At 29.6% G+C, this 23297-nt stretch overlaps 1 protein-coding gene across 3 annotated transcripts in view; it reads right to left on the bottom strand.

The window, feature by feature from the left end:
• The window catches only part of LOC112685208 (segmentation protein cap'n'collar), a 93801-nt gene that overhangs the window by 9554 nt on the left and 60950 nt on the right, over positions 1–23297 (bottom strand). For all 3 annotated transcript variants that reach the window (XM_025557029.1, XM_025557030.1, XM_025557028.1), the window contains one exon: positions 1336–1681. In XM_025557029.1, coding sequence (XP_025412814.1) covers positions 1336–1681 — 346 coding nt within the window. The remainder of the gene's footprint in view (positions 1–1335; positions 1682–23297) is intronic.

The following is a 23297-nucleotide window of genomic DNA, read 5'->3' as shown; positions in this document are numbered from 1 at the left end:
AAAAAATATCTTATGGGATAGACCAACTTTACAGATGAATAATTTATATATTTTAAAAAAGATTTAGTTTTTTTTATGTACATATATACATATAAGTTACATAAGGTTATTATAACTTATGTAAACTTTCAATATCTGAAGAAATTAAGATAAATGAGACTTTTAATTAATTAATATACACTATATGTATATATGGATAAAACCGTTAAAACCCTTCATGATTCACAAACAGCAATGCATTTATTTTGGCCACTATTTTTATAGCTTTTAAAGTTAAGATTAATAAACGAAAATATATTAATGTGTTCATATTCATGTAATTATATTTTAGAATCAAAATATAAAACGTTAATGATGCACAAAAATTGTGGACTTATTTTATTCATATTGAAAAAACTTACTAATATATATATATATATATATATATATATAAAAAAACATGTCTAAAGTATAAACTTTTGTGCGTACATTTCTATATCTATCTATATTTATAGAAGCAGATTTAACCCAAACTAAAATTTGAGTAAAAAAAAAAATGGTAGTAAAAGTACCTAATAAGGTACTATTAATAAGGGTGAAGTTAGTGTTACGAAAAGAGGAATATTAGTATTTTATTAGTTACTTTTACTATAATTTTTTTTGCACCAAAATTTTAGGTTGGGTCAAATCTGCTTTTATAAATATAGATAGATATTGAAAGTTACGCACAAATGTTTATACTTTAGACATTTTTTTTTTTTATATTTATTATTAAGTTTTTCAGTATGAACAAAATTACTCATATTTGTAACACTGACTTCACCCTTATACAAAAATTAAAACATTTTATAGCATAACCAATGAGTAATTATATTGTGATGATTCAATTTTAAAGTTGAATTAATCCAACGTTTGAAATTACTAATTTACATAATCTATTTTTAGCCAAAAATTAATGAAAATATACGACTAAAATAAAATATAAAACACAAAGTATAAAAAAAAAAAAATCGTTTAAAATATTTAATATTAAAAAGGAATTTCGTTGAAAAGATAAATTGTATTCAACTGGTATAACTAATTCATACATAGTTTAACATTTATTTTTTTATTTAATTCAATACGCTGTATCAACATATAAAAAGTATTTCTAGTTTCTTATTGATTATATTGTCTCGAGAGTTTACATAAATGAGTAACAGCCATAACAAGTAAACATTATATAAATGTATAATCAGTTTTAAATATATTAATATTAATCATACCCCGGTTTGACGTACGCAAAATATACAGGTTGTACCACATAGATAGTTTATGGAAAAACAATGTGGAAATTATGGATAAACGAAAACTTACCAATGGATGACGAGTGGTGGTGATAATGCGACAGAGACGAAGTCGAAGACGATGTGGCCACGTGGTTGTTACCCATATTGATAGAAGTCGATGGTGGCGGCGGCGGAGGTGCGCAAAGACTAACATTCTGTAACAGCACGTTGTTGCCGGTATTGTTGTGGTGATGATGATGATGGTACATGCTCGGTCCGGGAGGGTAGTTGAGCGTCGCGTTGGACGAGTGCTGCCCGTAGTGATGCTGGTGATGTTGTCCTTCGCCTGGGAACGCCAACATCGGACTGCATGCCAAGTCCTGCCAGCCTCGCTGGTCCATACCGTTGCCAGTTCTTGTATATCCCATCCTTCCCTGCAACCAAGTAGACATAGGTTTCGTTAGTAAAATATTCATTGTTTAAAATAAAATAAAAACGTTTTTATGATCAAATAAGTGCTGTGGCACTGCAGTTGTAGTAGGGTATTCAACGCAAGTTGACGATATCGAAAAATCTAGTCGTATAAACTATATATACTCAATGCATACACTTTATATAGACAGACGTGTGGGCAATGTAAACATAGGACCCAATTAAAACTAGCCCATATGAAACGTAACTTTTAGAAAACTTATAATTCATGTCAAACGTTTATATTAAGCGTAATTGATTTTTAAACTCATCATCCAAAAATACCGGGAATGAATCTAGTCATCGAGTTACCACACCCAAAATACAGAAGCGCAATATATTCCAAACCAGGACTGGTGGTTAAAAGCGCAGCCACCAGCCATAGAAAAAAAAATCTAAATACTAACTATTGAGTTAGGAAATTGTACAATTACTTCAGTGTATAAACCGTCGAACATTGACTTCACCTTCAAAAAACCGATCAACTTCGACAATTGTGATACAAAAATAGTTTTTGGTGATTTCAACAGCCATAGTACCACATAGGGATACCTAGAAAACGATCAAAATGGAGAAAACGTGGAAAATTGGACTGAAGCTGAGGGGTTGTCTCTGATTCATGAATCAAGACTTCCCTCGTTTTTTCAATAGCGGCCGGTGGAAAAAAAGCTATAACCCAGACCTAATTTTTGTCAGTGACAAAATTAATGCATAAACCGTAAAAAATGTATGTGATCTCATACCAAACACTCAACACCGATCCCTAATACTAAGCGTTGCAGAAGTAGTGAGATCACAAACAATACCCTTTAAAAAACGGTTCAACTTTAGAAAAGCGAAATGGGAAAAATGTAAAAAAAAAAAAAGAAACACTAGATAAAAAAATATGTAATCTAGACCCAAAGCCAAAGAACTATGAGGCATTCGTAGAAAAAGTGAAAAAGATTTTTGGATTACATATCCCACGAGGCTGTAGAAAACAGATGCTGAGACAGTGAGCAAAATAGTTTTCAGCTTGATTTGACTATTTCCGAATTAAATGAAAGCCTCAAAGAGATGAAAAACTGCAAAGAACCAGGGCCGGATGAAATCATAACAGAACAGATAAAACAATTCGGCACAAAAACAAAACAATGGTTGTTAAATTTCGAAAACTCTTGTCGCGATAAGGTCTTGGTACCTAAAACATGGAGAAAGGCACAGATAGTCCAAACTAGACAAAGACTATAAGGACCCTAAAAACTACGAACCTATATCTCTACTCTGCCATTCGTTTAAATTGTATGAACGAATGATTATGAACCGTATAAAAGAACAAGTAGAAAGAAAACTTATCACCGAACAAGCTGGTTTTAGGCCGGGTAAATCCTACACAGGACAGGTACTAAACTTATGTCAGCACACTGAGGATGGTTATGAGAACAAAAAAGTAACAGGGGTTGTTCTTGTAGATCTAACTGTAGCATATGATACGGCGAATCACAATCTACTACTAAAAAAGATATATAAATGTACAAATGACTGGCACCTAGTACAAATATTATCTTTTATGCTACGCAATCGACGATTTACAGTCACGCTGAACAACAAATAAAGTAGATGGAGAAATCAGAAAAATGGTTTATCACAGGATAGCGTACTAGCGCCCATGTTATTTAATATATACACCAATGACCAACCGATCATACAAAAAACAAGGCATTTTCTTTACGTAGACGACTTAGCCATAGCACTACAGGACATAACATTCCAAGAAATCGAACGTAAGCTTATAAAAACTCTTCAAAAGTTAACAACGTATTATGCGAGAAACCAATTAATGTCCCCTACACACAATATGATCTGGTCAGTCCGACAGATGGCCTGACCAAATCAGGTGTTGTGTACAGAAGACACGATTTGGTGAATCTGCACGACTTGGTCGGATATTTCCACTAGTTCGGTCATTTCCACTAGTACAGTAGTATTCTGCGACTACATGACGATTCACTTTCGTTTAACTATAGTTTCATAATCACAAAGACAAATTACAATAAACAACGTAAAAAAGCCGACTGATAAAAAAAATCCGCCCCACGGTATTACACACTATATGATTCGGTTGGCCGATTAAACAGTCGGATGGAACGGCCACCTGACAAAACCCAACAAGATCATATTCAGATGACACGTCTACACACGACCTGATATGACGCCCGACCAGATCAAATTATCCTGCCGTCCGACCAGATCATATTGTGTGTAGGGGGCTTAACATCAAACCCGGATAACACACAAATATGCTGTTTCCACCTCCGAAATCATGAGGCGAAAAGAGAGCTCAAAGTTAAGTGGCTTGGAAAAACACTGAAAAATACAGAACAGCCAGTCTATCAAGAGGTTACATTGGACAGAATTCTCACGTTTAAGGAGCAGTGTAGAAATACAAATATAAAAATCCAAACAAGGAATTATTTATTACGGAAACTAGCAGGCAGAAAGTAGGGTGCCATACAATTCAAACTACAGGACTGGCATTATGTTTTTCCACTGGAGAGTACGCCTGCTTAGAGTGGAACCAATCGAAACATGCTAAACACGTTGATACGGCATTGAATGAAACGTGTAAATTGATAATTGGATGCTTCAAAGCGACGCTATTAAAATATATCTATCTATAGCGGGGATTATTCCAACAGAAATACGGAGATACGTGGACATATGTACTGAAGAAACAAAAAAAAAACTACTGACCAAAAGCATCATATGTATGGTTATTTAGAACCACGAAGAATCAAGAAGTTTTATTGCTAAAACAAATGTGATCTAGGATCCACCCGACCAGATCCCATTACGTAAATGGATAGAAGAACTAGGAGCTGAAATACTTGTGCCGCCTGATGAATGACTACCCCCAGGCGGAAAGCAACCATGGCCCATATGGAAAAAAATAAATAGACTAAGAGCCGGAGTAGCTAAGACAAGAGTCAACATGGTGAAATGGGGATACCAAGAAGAAGCTGACACTTGTGAATGCAGTGAGAGGCAATCCGACGAACAACTAATAAAACGTGCCCTTGCCTCGCCAGGATGCACAATTGACGATTTGGCGATTGCAAATGAAAACGCTAATCAATAGCCACCTACTGGCTAAAGAAAAATATTTTGCACTTTTATATTTTAATGTTTATTTATAATTTAATGCAATTAGCATTTATTAAGTCCAGCACCGGACAGGATAAAAAGAAAAACATATTATATTTTTTTGCTATAGTTAATAATTAATAATATACTCAAGTAAGAAAAGAACAAACTCATTTCAATAGTTTAACATCTTGATCGTTAGCGAATTATTATGATTTATAAATATGTTCAACACTTAAATGTATATTCTTTAAGGATATCGCTTTTAATACGAGTAAATATAACTTTATTTATTTATTTATTTATATAAAATAATCTGTAGAAACAAGCACATTTAATAATTTAGATGAAGTATTAACACATAACATTACGAACAACTTTTAAGGAAGTCACCTATTGGTGAAACTTATTAGTAAATATATCTAGAAACAAAAATTTCAAATTGATTTCTTAAAGAAAAAAATCCAATTGTTACATAAGTTAATATATGTACACATATATAAAGGTAAAATATTGAATATAATTAGCAATTATTATATAACTTTCACGTTTTACTGATTTGGTATGATTATATTAACTTAGGTGTAAAACAAAGGAAATCGATTGTCATTACTTATTATATTATTATTGTAAAACGCAGTATGTTGAATTTCTAAATCATCTAAGATGCAAAGTTACAAATTACTAAGATATTATGTATAATAACTAAGTAATAAAAATATATTATTGCTACATTAAAGATAATAAGAAATAAAATTGTAGTCATTGTAGTTAATTATGCTCACTTAGAATATAATACTGTTATATTTTTAATATTACTTTTTTATATTCTATTTTTATTTTTTAATATCTAATAAGTAAGAAAATTATTAAGATAAAGAATTTTAAATAAATAATATATGACGTAAATCAGTAAAAGTTAAAAACATGTAAAAAGAAAAAAAACTCATGTTTATCATAAAAATTTTGTGCAATTATTAGAATACATAACACATACATTTAAAAGAAATTAAAAGTTGTATAAAGTTAACTTAAAAAATGATTTTGCACAGTATATTTTATATATTTTTAAAATATTTATTTTGAGAAACACTGTCTTTTTCTATAGTACATAAGTAAGAAGAAAACAATATTGGCAATAAAATGATTTACTACATTTTGATCGACCAAATTTTATCGACTTAGAAATCCGTCCCTTCCTTATGCTTAATAAATTAGTCATTCGCACTTTTACGGTTATTAAATATTTATAGGTACGTGTTAAACTTCGAACGGATATCACAAATATATTATTTTTTTATTACCGTATAAATGAATTGTTAAATGGATTATCATATGAGAATAACTCTTGTTACAGACATCTTTTAATCAGTAATTATAAAGTAAATACAATCTAATCTTTACTTCTTGATTCACGTAGGTAGCACATCACAAATTATATACATAATATATGTACGAAGAAATAATAGTATCAAAAATTAATAACTATTAGTGTATTTTTTTTAATAGTTTTTAATAAAAGTATGAGTTATTGATTTTTTTTAAACATGAGATTATTATTTAGATAAATAATTATGGTATATTTTGATCCTAATAAGAATGAAATTTCAATAAGATTTGAGCAGTGTTAACATTAAAATATAAAAATTAATCATAAAGTACACAGGGAAAACATATGTATCTTCAAATTATTTGTTTATTCTATATTATACATTCGAATAAACCATGTTCATTTTTAAAACTGACTTTCAAAAACGTATCTAAATGGCATGCTAAATAATTCTATCACCATTACATTAATACTAATTACCACTTAATACTTAATATTTTAAAATAAAAAAATAATAAACTACCAATTGTTTAAAACAATAAATCATGAGACATGCATTTTAGTTAAATATGTATTTACCTTAAATTTAAAATAATAATAATTTATTATGATAAATTTTAATTTATAAATTGTATTAATAAGTGTATTAGTAAGTCTAGGTATTCGCAATTTTTCGCGGTACATCCGAATTGCATGTCAAAAATAACAAACATAAATTGAAATGTCCAAATTGCATTCTATCTCTTAGCGGGGTCAGTTCGAATTTTATGCCACGTCTTAGAGGGGTCTGTTTCCGAATTTCATACCATGCACCTCCCCTTTCAAGTTTATTTATCATAGTAAACTTATAACTCAAACTTTATTTTTTTAAAAAAGCGGATGAATAGAAACAGATTAGTACACAAACGTTTACAACAAGCCCATCTTTCAATATCATTGCGCAATAATTTTTGAAAATAAAATTTAAAATCTTCAATTACAAAAAGGGTTTTGTTTTTTTCGCTTAACATATATTGAACTTGTGGTTCCATGATCACATTACAGTTAAGTATTAACATTGTGGACAAATTATCGTTAACGTCCCAAAACGTACTAATATTATAAATAAAGCCCGGATTTATATGCATTTGCAAGTTTGTACTAAGTGTAACATGTCTATGGAGGTTTTAAGTGTCCATGATTCATATCATACGGAATTTTATATTGCATATTTAATGGGTTTTTAATAAATTAAAAATGTTTGTATTTTTTTTAAGTTTTCTATTCGTTTTTTGAGAGTAGGGAACTTCAAATGGTAAAAATATTTATAAAATCTAAAATATTCATTTTTATTTTTATTTTTATTTGTATTTTCGTTTTTAAGTTTCCTTAAAGTTGTAGATTGATTTAAATGATTTGAAATATAAAGCAGTGGATATTACCATTTTTTTGTTTTTGATAAAATATTTAGAATTTTATTTGGTATAAAAGAGTGGTTTTTTTTTTTTAAAAAAACACATTTTATAAAGTATAACATAATGCATATATATAATTGCGTACTTAGCCACTTTTTTTTTTGCATATTTGCATCATATTTGATACTTTTTAAATACATATAAGTCCAAGCTTTAATTATAAGACACAGAAAAACACACAGGTGATATTTTCATTTTGATCTAAATTATATTATTATAATTACTATTATTTGTGGTCGTAACGGCGTTGCTATACATTTATTATCTTAATATTATTTCAGATTAATATAATAATACATATAAAATTGAGCAGCAAATATTTAAGTGACCGATACGTACGTCTGTGAAACAGACCATAATAACGCAATATGTACAGTTTGGTAAAATTTTTACTAGGATAAAAAAAATATTTCAATCTAGAAACTAATCAGTTATAACAACCATATCATAAAGAGTTTAAGTCAAAATAAAGTTTAAGTTGTGCACATAAGTGCATGATAAATAAACTTGTGGGTACACGGCATACCCCTCTAAGACGTGGCATACAATTCGGACAGGCCCCTCTATGACGTGGCATGCAATTCGGATGCAGCCACTATTCGGTATTCTAAACTAGTATAATTTTAATAAAAAGTAATTTATGAAAATAGTATATCTATAACTAAGATATTAATATTTAATGTGGTAAATGCGTATAAAAAAACAGCGAATTAAAAAATAACAGCTAAGTCATACGCTTATGTAATAAATACATAAATTATATTAAAGAATTTATATTTAATATTATTCAATCATCCTGATATATAAATGACTCATAATATTAAATACAACTAAACGACTTTGAAGGGGATGGACACTTGAAATAATGGTCTTTGTCCAGCAGGTAGCGAAGACACACGATGTTTATCTACCTGGAGCGACAGCACAATATGACGGTGAAATACAAATTTTTTCCTCTCGATTCCCAAACGCTGATTGCGTGGTTGTGGAATAATATAATAACAATAAAAACGTCCTAATTCAAAAACGGTAGGCCTATTATGTGTGTACGAGACCGAGTATATTATATATATGCACACATTATGAGAGGATAGAGCATGAAAAAGGGATGCACTCGACACCGAGCATCAATAGTGCAGTACGACGGGTCAACCCTGAAATTCCAAAAATAAAAAATAATAATAACAAAAACGAGTATATATAAGTATATAGAATTTCTATAGCTATGTTTAGGATTATTATTTTACCATTCCGAGGTGAATTTCGTCGTCTGAAGTAGTTATGATAATTATCACGCGCGGAGTCAACACATTTGTCCGAGTGGTGCACATACAAAAGTCTACCTGCTGCTGCCCAGTAAAGCGCGCAGTATATTTGAGTAAATATTTATCTTTGCCCGTCGTCTCTTTAACATCTCCTATTCCTGCTGCTACCATTTATACGTCCTCCTCCACACACACTGCGTAACGTCGTTAATATGTGACTGACGTTTTTCCGTGTTCCCCTCCCTACTACTACTACTACTACTACACACATACTCACGCACACACATTCAAGTATATATATATACACAATATTATTCAGTAAAGTGGACGACGCGTCAAGTCGTTTGAATAGAATTCTTAAATAAATTCGTGCCCACTTGACGCTAGCGACCATATAACGTGTGCTTACACTATACACATATATATGGTATATATATACGATTGACATTGGTTACTAAAATAACCTCTGTCGCAGTATTTTTCTTAAAATATGAACGTATCTGCATATCTAACCACGAACTTACATAAATAAGTAAGTGCATAAACCTGTATTACATATAAATACAAATAATATGCCACCCCCACACTAAGACGGCATACTGCTTGACTGGACTGTAGCGTGGGCGACGAACAGATTACTTTACCTCTCCTTCGGGGAGAAAGTTCGTCGTTCGTCGTACCGCGTGAGAGTTTTGCAAATAGCCGACGGGCGAGCAACCCGAAAGAGAGGCGTCGACCGATATGGACTAATACGTCATATTATTATAATGTGTATACATATTACAGTACACATATTACAACAAAACGATATATGTTATGTGTGCGTATACGCTGTATAGTGGACATGGTTTAAGAAGAACAATGCAGAACCCGTTGCTAGGCATAATTTGTCATAGGTTTTACAACAATAATAATAATAATAATTATAACAATCCGGCGGCGGAGGTAGTCTCTTTTTCTCTCACGGCGAACACGGTAATAATAATATTTTACGCACCGTTTTGGGAGAAAAAAGTCCTTATTAACGGCAACGGGAGAATAGAGAAATACGGTCGGAGAGCGGTTAGCCGGAGAGCATAATTTGTTTGTTATGAGTGTGTGTATTATTTTCCTTTAGAGCCCATTACTGTCGCCGCCGCCAATCATTGCGCGGCGCGCATCATTAGCGCGTTATGGTATTATCTTAAATAAATCGCGCGCGGGGCCTGCGTGTAGGACGCTAATTAAGTTTTCACGCGAGATCAGATGTTGCGACGGCGGTGGTTAATAGTTTGTGTGAAGTGTGAACAGTCCGTTTTCTCATCATACGCCTTAAACGCGTAGCGGAGGATGACGTCGACCAGGACACGTATAATATTCTTCGCTCGCGCAATACTTACTACTGCGTACTCGGTATGTGCGTGTGTGTGATTTGCTCGTACAAGAAGCATCGCGTAGATGCGAGAGTTTGTTGATTGATGCCTGCCTCTCGACGACGGACCAAGGTCGATCGTAATTTTTTCGACGACCTTAGGTAAATAATGGCGCATCAACATTTTTAAGGACACATTTACACATGCATACATCATTTATTACTCCCTCTGTACGTATGTACATTCAAGTACAATGTTACCGATTTTTCGAAAAAATAAAAAATAAAAATTATAATAACTAAAAATAAAACCCAATTAATCCTATTGACGAGTATGGTAACGTGTCATTGTATTTAAGCATTTTATTTTTTTACCAGAGTTTTTCATGGGAAGTGTGTATATGTATATATACATATACATATGCGGTAACTCAGTCATCTCCACTACAGCCATCAAACAACCAAATCACGAGCCAAGCTATCATAATCAACAGGTAACTTTATCATTATAATTATTATTACGCACGCGGCGGCTATGCTGCGGTCATTATTATATGGTTGGACAGGAACATTATTGAATGCGAGAGGCCCATATAATTTCTACTAGGCACCCAACAACATCAAGCGAATAAATCATAATCTCGGTGGCATTTATATGAATGCCTTTACTTTTCAGACCTTCATTGGTTCCTAATAAAGTATGTATTATATATATATATATATATATATATAAACACATAAATACGTATATTCATATATGTTCATGTATGTATGTATATACGTGATGAGTGTATAATACGATGTGGTCAGTACGATGCGACGAGCACGACTATGCCAATCGATGATCGTAAAAAATTAAAAAATTAAATAAAATTACACAGACAACAATAATAACATTCACGTGTTCACTTATAAGTACGAATACAGATTTTATATGGTTTCATGCTGGTGTTTTAAGGTATTTTCTTTATTAACAGAGAAAAGAGAGCAATATTATCGATACTTTGTCATATTTGTTCTATGTATAGTATATAAAAATGTATTCAGAATAATACAAAAATGTAAACATAAATGTCACGAATTAAAACCTGAACACATTTATAGTTAAGTGATAAACTGATTTACAATGATTACATTAATTAATAAATATTAACAACAATTAAAGATTTTGATTAAATATCAACGATAAACAAATAGAAGACATAAAATATTTACGTTTATCAATCATTAACTTTTAATTAATAATTAATTGTGAACGGTGTAAAAATATATTTTAAAATTAACTATAAGTATTTTAAATCATCGAATTATTAATCAAAGAAATTAATTTTTGTTTTAGTTAAATAGCTAAAATATATTTGTACAACATGTAAAAAAAATCTTCACGTACTAAATAAAAGAATGCCAAAAGCAATAATATTTTAATATTTTTTTTAATTGTTTCATCCAACTTCGGGACATAAGTAAGTGCATAACTGTCAATACATTATAATTTTATTTTTTTTGCAAATGACAATCGGCTTATTTTAAAGATATTAAAGATGGGTAAATTAATGATAATTAGATAAAATACATTATATAAAGTGCATAACAATCCACGGATCGTCATATTCTTGCAACGAAATGCTCATTAATTGTTGTCACATTATTGAAATAAACAATTATTATTATTACGGGTGAAGTAAAAAATTATTTACCGAGTTATCCTTGGTTGGTCAAATTGTAATTGGTACAATAATTATGTAGTAAAGGTTGTCGTTATTTTTATGTTAATTACTAAAACGAGAACATATACATATATAAATAAAAATATACCTATATAGTTGTATATTTGCATGATAATTTTGATATATTTTTGAGGGGACATCAATCGAATTCTATGAATTTTTAATAAAAAATAATATAAATTATAGCAAATTATTTTAACACGGTGGTGCGCTAGTACACCTTACCTGCGGTAGTTCGCGTTGACAAATAGAGCGGCGGCGCCTTATTCGAATTTGATTATGAGACTTATTAGGGGGCGTGTATAATTTGGAAAATTGTGTAGATCAAATATTCGTTGGCCGGCGGCGTATGCGGGGATCGGTCGGTCGGTCGGTCGGTCGGTTTGAAGGACGGCCGACTATAAATTAAAAAAGTAAAGAAGCGAGAGAAGAAAAAAACCTGTGGCCGACCCGTTTGCGCAAAGCCTAATTACTTTAATAGACGCACAGTGTACATACACACACACGCACGTACGTACATATATGAACACACAAACTGTACTACGTGTAATTTAAAGCCTTCTGATAATATAATAATATAACCTAAGCGCGTGGCGACGTAGTACATCTATGTACGTACATGGTGAACCATGTCGACAACGCTCGTGCGTGCACGTATTTTATTATAACGCCTCCCTCGTTTAATGACCGACACGTTGCCTATGTCCCTTATTGTAATAGTTATAATTTATAATGATAATAATAACAATATTATTATAACTATAGGCATTCGTTAATCGCATAACGCGTTGTAACATTATTTTGTTTTCATTTGAAACGATTTTTTTTTTTACTTTCAAAACATTTAACAATAATTTAGTTTTAAGTTAAACATTCTCATTGTAAATAAAAACTTTGAAATAGGATGTCAAGTCATATAAGGTTACAAAAAATTAATATGCATGAGATTTAAGCTCCAAACTAAACATGTTATACTTTCCTTAAGAGAAATAATTTACAAATTATACGATAAAAAGTTTAACTATCCAATTTACTAAGATAATAATTAATAAATAATATAATTTTTATATATTATGAACCAAGATAATTTCTCCATAAAAATTATTTCATAATATTAGTAGAAAAAACATTTCATTGTCATCTCTTTAATTATCCATGAATTTGAATTTAAGACAATATTATTTAGATAGTATTAGTGTGATAACAATAAAGCATTAAATGAAATAACGAATTTGGAAAAAAAGTAAATGAAAATATAATCGACCATTACAATAAATTGATTGATAGTTTGATTTAAATAAAAGTTAAAGGCCGTAATTTGCTGAAATATTAACTTAACGAGAAAAATAGTAAAAGGGTTCATGTATAAGCCATAATTTATAATTATTTAGATTACCGTTGTAATAAAAATCTTCATTAATACCTAAATGTTTACTACAATTGTAATACTTTATGTTTTGATATTATATATTTTATTTAGTTTATTCTAATAAGTAATGTATAATAATTATTAACACACCATAAATTCCCATCAGATAAAATCATAATAAATTATTAGAAAAATTTATAATATCAAAATACAAATGATAAATATTAAACAATACCTAAATTTTTTCCTTAAGTTAAAAAAAAAGTACTTTTATTAAGTTTACAAAATTAAGAAGTGAACTATCAACATATTCAGAAAATATATCCTACCTTAAAGCTTAAATATTGTATAAAAGTAATAAAATAAAAACATTTAATTGTACACTGAACCATTTACACTTAATTAAAAAATGAATACATTTAATCTTAAGCCATTTATTGTATTGAAAAATACAAAAATTGATTATTGATACTAACACAGGATATATCGTATTTAGTGAATCTTTATGGGATATCCTTTATGCATACATACATACACTTTTGATAAATGTGATGCTGCTCTAAAAATTAAAATACTATAATTTCCAAAATATTTATTGAATGTTTCAAATACAGAAAATACTATTTGTAAATTACCTAAAGCATTCGTGGAAGAGTCAAACAAAAATAAAGTGTGAATCATTTTATTCTATCTTACATTTTATTTTACCACGAAAATAAATGTACTTATTTTGTTGAATATATGTAGTACTAAGTTTTATTTTATTAAGACAATTGGCAATCTGTATAAATAATAACCATAAAAAATATATTCGAGAGCTTAAGAAAACGATTACAAAATATATACGATTAAGAAATTGCTCATTTTTAAAACACTTAATATTAGAGTTCGTTTTAGTGAGAAATAGAAAGAGAAAAACGAATGATTAAGAGAGACTTAAACAACCGCTCATATCATACTGCAGGCGTGTCGCGGTACTCTATAGCAACACTAAATAAAATCATGTATTATCGTATGCGTACTTGAGAACTGCTATCGATAAAATCAAATCTTCTACAAAACGCCAATGGCTGCACCTCTTCATATCTACACGTGTTTTCGGCTATCATTTCGTATGGACTAACATGTTAATCCATACATATATAAGCGATCGTAAGCATGTATAATATACGCGATGAAAAAACGAATAATAACAACAAACGAATATTTGTAAATAAAGTAAATATATGATAAGAATTGATGATAAAGAAAAGCGATGGCGAGGTTTAATAGCACCACGATGAAGACGAACGATCGTTGTAATTACTAGTATTCAACACGAATCGCGTAGCGCGCGGAACGAAATAACGTGTAGGCGAAACAAAAAATAAAAAACCAGTAATATCTTCCGAGCTACCGAACACCTCGTCACGAACTGTCCATCTCACAGTATCGCTGGGCGACGAAGGTTGCGGTGACGAGACGACGGCGGCGGCGGCGGCGGCGGCGGCAATGGCATCAGCCCATAGAGCCCACAGCATCCATCGTAGCCGCCGCCGACAACCGACCGACCGACACCTTTTCTCTTTGCGCTCCCGCCGACCATCACGCGTGCATGAAACAAAAGAAATAAAAAATAAAGTTCCGGGTAATCGCCACCACGCGTTAATGTCGACCGTTGCGAAATAAACGAATATTGGGCTTCATTGTGCATGTATAATATTACATGTACAGAGTACACGTTATATTATTATTAGTATAATCATTGGCGGAAATATTCCGAGAAATATCGTAAAAATCACGTGAAAGTCGTGAAAAGAGGGTATATACAGTTTTAGAACTGCGCTTTTAACAATACTATACATTATAACTATACCTGCGGGACAAACGATTAAGGCGTAACAATTCAGTTAATACGTTAATTGTACATGTACAAAAATGTATATACGCGTGCACCATACTTGCGATTTTTGCAAACACAAATGGGATATGTTCTGAAAAAGACAAGCCGATTTGAGGGATAACATTTTTTTTCCGAACGTTTTGCCGGATCATCTGCTATACATACGCAGACAACACAATAATATTATGTACGAGGGTACACGGGTTGGACACACGGACGCCACGCCACTGTTGTCGTGTATTATATTGTGCATGTGTACGCACAGTATAATAAATCACCAGGACAGTGCACGCGGGGATCAAAGGTCACCGTCGTCGTCGCGCGCGACACAAGTAAAAGGAAAGGATTTTGCCTTCTTTTTTTTTGCGGTTCACTCACACATATGCACGCTCAAAAATCCGATACGATTGATCATTAATCAACGATGAAAAGGTTGCCGCGTCTCTCTATCCGTCCGTCTCTTTTCTCTCTCGTCATAAGTATATACATTATACATCATAAATACACGAGCGCACGCGTGTGTGAGTCTCTGTTCACGTGGCGGCGACGGCGACGGCAATAATAAAATAATCGGCGAGGGCTGTTTTAGAAAACACGCGGAGCCTTATATCGCCCGCCGGTTGTCGATTGTTATTCAACTACGAGGCCGCCGACCAATCCAGCATTTTACGGTACACGGATCCGCCCCCCAATTGCGCACCAGCCGACCGAGACGACGACACCACCATGCACAGCGACGACCACACTTTGTACAATGCGAGGACGCGTCCGCAGGGTGATATAGCATTGGCGATTTCGCGTTATATGCAGCAGCACCCCGTTGTCTATATAACGCAAATGTTAGTTTTTTTCTTTTCCGTTTTTCTCTTTTACCCCGTACATAATGCGACATTGCACCCTAAAATAACGTCTACTTCATACGTGTGCAATACTCACAGTATCCATTAGTACCTGTGTATAGTGTAACCGCCGTATGATAGTAGTTATAGAAACTATATATATTTAGTTTCCATAATATATATTTACATACACCCACACACACACACACATTATTGTACACATACACGCGCACACTATTACGATGATGCGCACTTGACATTTTTGTATGACAATATGCTTCCCCCTTTTTTCTGTCAAATATGATGTTTGTAAACAAGGAATATTACTATTATTATTTTATCGAATTATATTACAGCACACGCACGTTCCCACAATGTTAACGAATCAACGAATACTTTTCGTAAACTCAAAATACGATTTTATAGATTCATCAAATATGGCGATCCCGACATGTCGCTGATCGTAGTTACGTTGAAATTAATAACTTTACCTGTGGCACGTTCAATAATATTTTTATTAATTAATAAAAATCTAATAAAGTTATATTCATATGAGATAATTTGTAAAAGAACGACGGATATAACCAAAGTGTATAATATTTATTAATCCATTATTTAACGAATTTTGAAAATATATATAATTAGTAATAATCGTTTTTATTTTTCCCGAAGACACTTAAGAATTTAATGTTTAAATATAACCAAAATATTAATGACTACTATACTACTTTAAATATATTTTAAGATAGAAAGTTTACTCATTGTTATTGTTATTCTCAGTTGTCTTAAAAGTTTATTGGTATTATTTTAAAGTATACACAAAGAAAGTATTAAAATATTTTAATTGATTAATTCACATAAATAAATGGTCGTTCATACAAATCGTGGGGCTTGGACATAGAGTTTGGGCAAAGAAAGCCCTGGACGATCTAGTATCTATACTCAATAAGATAAATTAATAAAATATTATTTCTCAAATATTAAAAAATGTTTTTAATATAACATAATTTAATTTTTCGGTAATATATATATATAAGTGTATAAATAAGGCCTCGGATTTTAAAGCATAATAAATAACAGAAAGAGCAAAAAAAAGCATAACAAAAAATTAACGTGAATTAGTTATAAAACTGATTAAAAAAAATAAATTAAATTAAAAAAAATAATTAACTACCATGTATTTTATAAGATTTTCAATAGTGAAACTGTCTTTATTATTTGGCAGAATGTTTTTATACAAAGAAAACGAATGCTTTACATCCACTGAAGTTATCGGTATATACTTCATTAAAAGGTTTCATTTAAATCTAACCTATGATAATTAATTTCGTTTGATTAAATGCCATCAGTATATTATTAATGTCTAGTAATTGTTTTCAGCCTTTGTTTTTCAAAAGAATACGATTTAGTTTACTCGAAATTGCAGTTGCAATATCTTCATTAGCTTAATTTTACATATTTTCTGCATCTAAGACAATATTTATACATTTTGTCAATAATCTAACTGTCTGCAGATCGATAATCTACACGTTCAATAAATTTAACAATTAAGCCGAAAACAATAATAATCCAATACAATCATTTAGTTCAAATTCTGGGTTTTCACATTTGTTATTAATTAAATAAAAAAAATTTTATTACTATAGTATAATAAGCATACACATATGTATAAAAATTTAAAAATTCCATAACTGGAATAACTGAAAAACCAATAAAAAAGCAAAAAAAGCATTTACACAAAATAAATTGGTTTATTTGGAAATAGAAAGACGTGAAACGAATTTATATTTAAAAATTTGAGTTCTATCCCATATATAAAAAAAGAAGCATTCGCTTTAAAATCCGAGCCCTATATATAAATAATTATATAATGAACTATTTTAGTTCGGTTAGTATTATGAAAATCTTGAATTGTTTTTGTTACTATTTAAATAAGCTTTGGTAGGATAAATTTACATTGAGATTAATTAAACCTATTCAGTTCATACGATGAGGAAATATACGAAAAAATAAATGTAAGGACCAATAATGATAATTAATTAAAAGTGCACGATTCGACCAGCAAATATGATACTACAAGTATACAACGCGTATAATATACCGTAACTTTAGATAATTTTAACATCTGATAGCATATACCACACGTATAGGACAATAACAAAATATAAGGATATTGTGGTACGGTATATAAATATATGTATCCACCTGGTGCGTCCGTGGTGGGCATAGTCATAAAATCAGTTTTTACCGACAATGAATTTTTATATAAGCTATACCTATCTGTCGGAAATAAGAGGAAAAAAATTGCCAATAAAGTGCGCGGCAACAACATTTTTAGGTTGGTCATTATCGTATCGTAAAAGTCCACTAGGGCCTTGTCATTAACGCCTGTTTCGCCGCTACTGTGTCCCTTCTTGTAGGCAATAAATCTAGAATCATGGCTTAAAATTAATAAACATGCCATATAAATATGCTTATAATATTATCATATTTTACTATATGACATATAAATATTATAGGTTTATGTATAACTATATTGCGCGTTCAATAGCATACGCTTCAAATGAGATACCACATTCGACAAGAAAACATAAGTTATTATTTATAACCATACACATGTAACCGCCGCACATGCAGTCTCTACAACAGTTTTTTGAAATCACTAAAATACTGAAATCGTTTTTGTCTTTTTAATTTTTTTTTTTTTGAATAACGTCCATAAATTATACAAAGTTCCACGATTTATTAGGAGAAAATGTTCAGATTAGACTATTAAATCCATACGTACAACTCATATTTATATAAATTCATTAATCTGTAAAAACAATATAAATCACTATAATGAATATATTAATTATACGCACATATGCATAAATACAATGATTAAAGATAATAAATTAATATTTTCAGTAAAGAATTGAAAATGAAATAAATTCTTAAAAAATTATTCATTTTTATTTAAAAATCAGAATAAACATTTATTCATTTAATTTTAATAATTTATAAATTTTAATTTAAAACTCTGTAAAGAACTGTAGAACTTTTATATAACTATAAGAAATTTTATTTCAAATAATGTATTGAACATATTATACGAGCATAATTTCTTAATAGAACCCAAGAAATTAATAAATCATTTAAATGCAATGACACCTGGGTATATTATTCAAAAGAAGCATGTAAAACATAAATGAATAGCATTAAAGAGTGTTGAGATGTAACATGACAGCAATATTAAATTGAAAAGATATATAAGTGATTTTAATCGAACTCGAGGATTTATCCCTACCCTGTAACTTATAGCTACTAAAAAATTACATATAATAATATACTCGGTATATATAAATTCTAATGAGAAGCAAGATATAAGTGTCTATTATTTATAAACATTTAAACTCATAATTAACCATTCATATAAAAATAGATTTAATTTAATATTTTATTAATGGAAAGATTACAAACAAAAACATTTAAATTAAATTATAGAAAATATTTTAAATACGACGAATGTTTTAAAAAGCAAGTTGATTTAAAGAAAATACTAATATAATTATAAAAAGAGGAAAGGTACAATTTTAAATATAAATTTGTTTTAAAATCCGTAAAATTATATACTAAGTATTTATATACATATATATATTATACTAAAAATTATAAAGATAAAAATAATATTATATAAAATGAATAAAAATAATAAGTTCTAGTAAAAATTAGGAATAAGATAATGAATTACTTCACTCTATATATTTAATTACTTTTATATCAATACATATATGAACTAGCTGAATATAATTTTAATTATGTCAAATTCAATAAACACTTTTTTATTTTATTTAGATAAATAGAAAATAACATAGAGTAACGATTTAAATTAAAATTTTTTTTTTACACTCAAGGGCACAACCAAGCCTAGTTTTAATATTTGTAACATCATATAACATAACAAAAACAAAACTACAGTTAAAGATATATTAAATATAACATTTTGTGTGTATTACAAATCTAGCTTTTCCATTAATTTAATGGATGAGCAATATTCCTTTCACTTATGTAATTATTATTAAAATAATCGTATACTTTGTTATAAACCGCATTTGATCTTCCTGATTAATGATTATAATGCATAAAACCATACACACTTTTACAAAATGTATTTAAATTGCAAAAAAACTCCATATGAATATCATTAAATAAAAGAAGAAATATGATCTGTTTATAGTTTAAAAAAAATAAATAAGAAAATAAAAATATTAATGTATCATTAACTAAACTATTATCAAACTATTATTAATACAAATACATGGTAATAAAGGTTACAACTTGAATTTTCCTAATATTTATAGTTGTATTTGACAATAATTATTGTTTAAAATATTTACGTTCAAAATAAACATGACTATGGTTCTTAAAGCTATGTTAGAATATTTTTTATACGATTTGTACCGCACAAAACCTTCTACTTTTTTGACTATACCACAGTAACTACGTTAGTTATTAGCATAATATTGTTTTTTATATTTATACTTAAGTTTCTTATTTACATACCATTTTAAATCTATGAAAAATATAAAATAAATAAATCATGCTATTACCATTGTTTAAATTTATACAGGGAACATATAGATATATTATACTTGTAATTTAATATAACTCACACAACTAGTTAAGTTTATTAGATTTTTGTAATTGTATATATAAAAAATACAAGAAATATATTTTCTTTTTGTGTAGTAACTGATATATTTATATTTATTTTCCATACTACTTTGTTTCATATTATTTCCATCTAACTCACAATATAAATAACACATTTAAGAAATAAAAATTTTCCAATTCACCCCCTAACATTTCTCTTGTTAATTGTACGGAGTTTAAATCATATTATCTAAAATATTTAAATACTTGAAACTTACTGAGAACACATTGAATTAATTATTAAAATAAAAATAAAATAGAAAAATAACTTTCGTCATATATATATTAATATTTATGTTTATAATTTGTTTTGAAAAGATAAATGGTCGCTACATAAATTTAACACCTTATATATTAGTAAGTTATTATCAACTAGTTATCCTTAACTTATAACTAGATGAGAACTAATTTAATAATTATAAGTCATCGGTTGAATTTAAGGAACATATTTCTTGTGTAATTGTTTTTGAAGATGTCATGTACGTGTATTATGGATAGTACCCAGGTAGTGAAAAACCTTGGTCCAGATGACTTTTGCTATTTATGTTCCATGAAATATCGCGTATACTCATTAATATTTATTTAGTTAAAATTCTAATTAATTATACAAGACAATGAAGTTAAACGGCGAAATAATTCAATAAATAAATAAATTTATGTAAAGTCAATTTTAAAATTTATCTATAAGATTAAATTTATGATATTTTTATAATAATAATTCACTAACGTATTTATAATTTTTAGAAATTAAAATTAAAATCAATTAAATTCATTATTTCCATAAAAATATAAACTACGGACATCTAATTTTTTAATAGATTTTCTTTGATTTATCAAAGCAGTTTTTTTTTTATTTAAAATTAAATTCAATATATAGTAAAAATTCAAGCGCTTTAAAACACAAAACTAAATATGTTCTTTTCAATTATAAACTTATACTAAACAAATATAACAAAAAGCGTACGTACTGAGTACTTCTATCCGGAAATTATTCTTTTTTTGTTATTATTAATAAACAAGACAGGAACACAAAAGGTTGAAATTATTGTCGCCACAACACTACTACCAACAACAGAACATTTATATATATATATATATATAGATTTAGTAGTGGTGACTTAAAAGTGACATGTAGTGTATATATATAAAGTATACATGATGATATGTGAGCGTGAGTATGAACGTATGTGTACATCTGAATTGGTCTAAATACACCTACGGATACACTACAGCGAGAGAAGAAAACGAAATCCTACGCAAAATAAAAATTCAATGCATTTAAACCATAAAATATTCTTTTAGTTTATTTTAGACGAGCTCTACAGCGTTGAATGCTGAAATTTTACGAATATTATATGATGTATAATACTTTATTATGATTTTGAAGCGTTTATACGCAATGAAAAAACATAAAGATGCAATGCACATAAATAGTGCGCGATAAATCATCTGAAAATTGTTGGCGGCCACGTATATACACAGTGTGCGTCTATAAACTATTTCACACCGCTCCGCGTCCAGCAGACAAATGTGTGTCAATTATCATTATTTTTTAACGGCAAATTCGGCACACAAATCAGTAGGTGTCGGCTTAATGGCCGTGTTTAGTATAAAAAAAAACATAAACAGGTACATAACATATAAATACGCACACACAATGTAAGTAACTTTGGCTTCACGTCAAGTTTATGTGTGATAATTAAGAGGTTGTGCATCAAGAATGGTATTTGTTTTTTTCCTTTCTAGTGTTGTTGTTCTTTTTACCGAGCGCGTTTTTTGTTCCACCTCTACATCCACTCACATATACTCTGTACACGATCTGAAACCTCGAAAATTGTAATTAGTCCAATGATAGATGTGTTGGTGACATCATTTTCTCAGACAGATCCAACAATAATATGTATATATATAATTTGATAATTACTACCACGATGGTTGCAACAAAACAATCAATCTTTTAACGCACACGTATATTAAATACCAACTAGTACACACGGGTACACTAGGAGCTCGTTCACATTGACACATTTCCAACAGTTGACGAATGTAGTGGATACGATAGTAGCGGAAAAAACTGAAAGATTTTAAGCCCATTCTATGAAGTTAGGTGGATGGTTAAACCTTGAATATACGACCTTGTTGCCCTAATCAGAAAACCCTCACAAACGAATGAAATGAACGTTTGAAAAACCACAATAATAAGAAAAGTTTATTAAATGCACTATTTTTATTAAAACAGTACATACCTATTTAATAGTATATAATTATACTGCAAATACGAATATAATGTATTAATAACAGTTTATATATTAAAATGTATTTTACTGAAATAAACAGTTTATTATATTAATCATTGCAAACACACAGAATTTTATACATATATAATATAGAATAAGTTTTGTTCATCGCTATTATAGACAATTCATTGAAAATATTTAATAAATTTTAACAGAATTTCGCAGTTATTTTTAACACAAAAAAAATATTTTTAGTAAAATTAAATTTAAGTATAGATATAATGTAATATAAACAAGCATACAAAAA

The sequence above is a fragment of the Sipha flava genome, unplaced genomic scaffold (assembly GCF_003268045.1).
Source record: "Sipha flava isolate LNK unplaced genomic scaffold, YSA_version1 269_pilon_pilon, whole genome shotgun sequence".
NCBI classification, from domain to species: Eukaryota; Metazoa; Arthropoda; class Insecta; order Hemiptera; family Aphididae; genus Sipha; species Sipha flava.
This window is presented reverse-complemented; position numbering and strand designations above follow the sequence as displayed.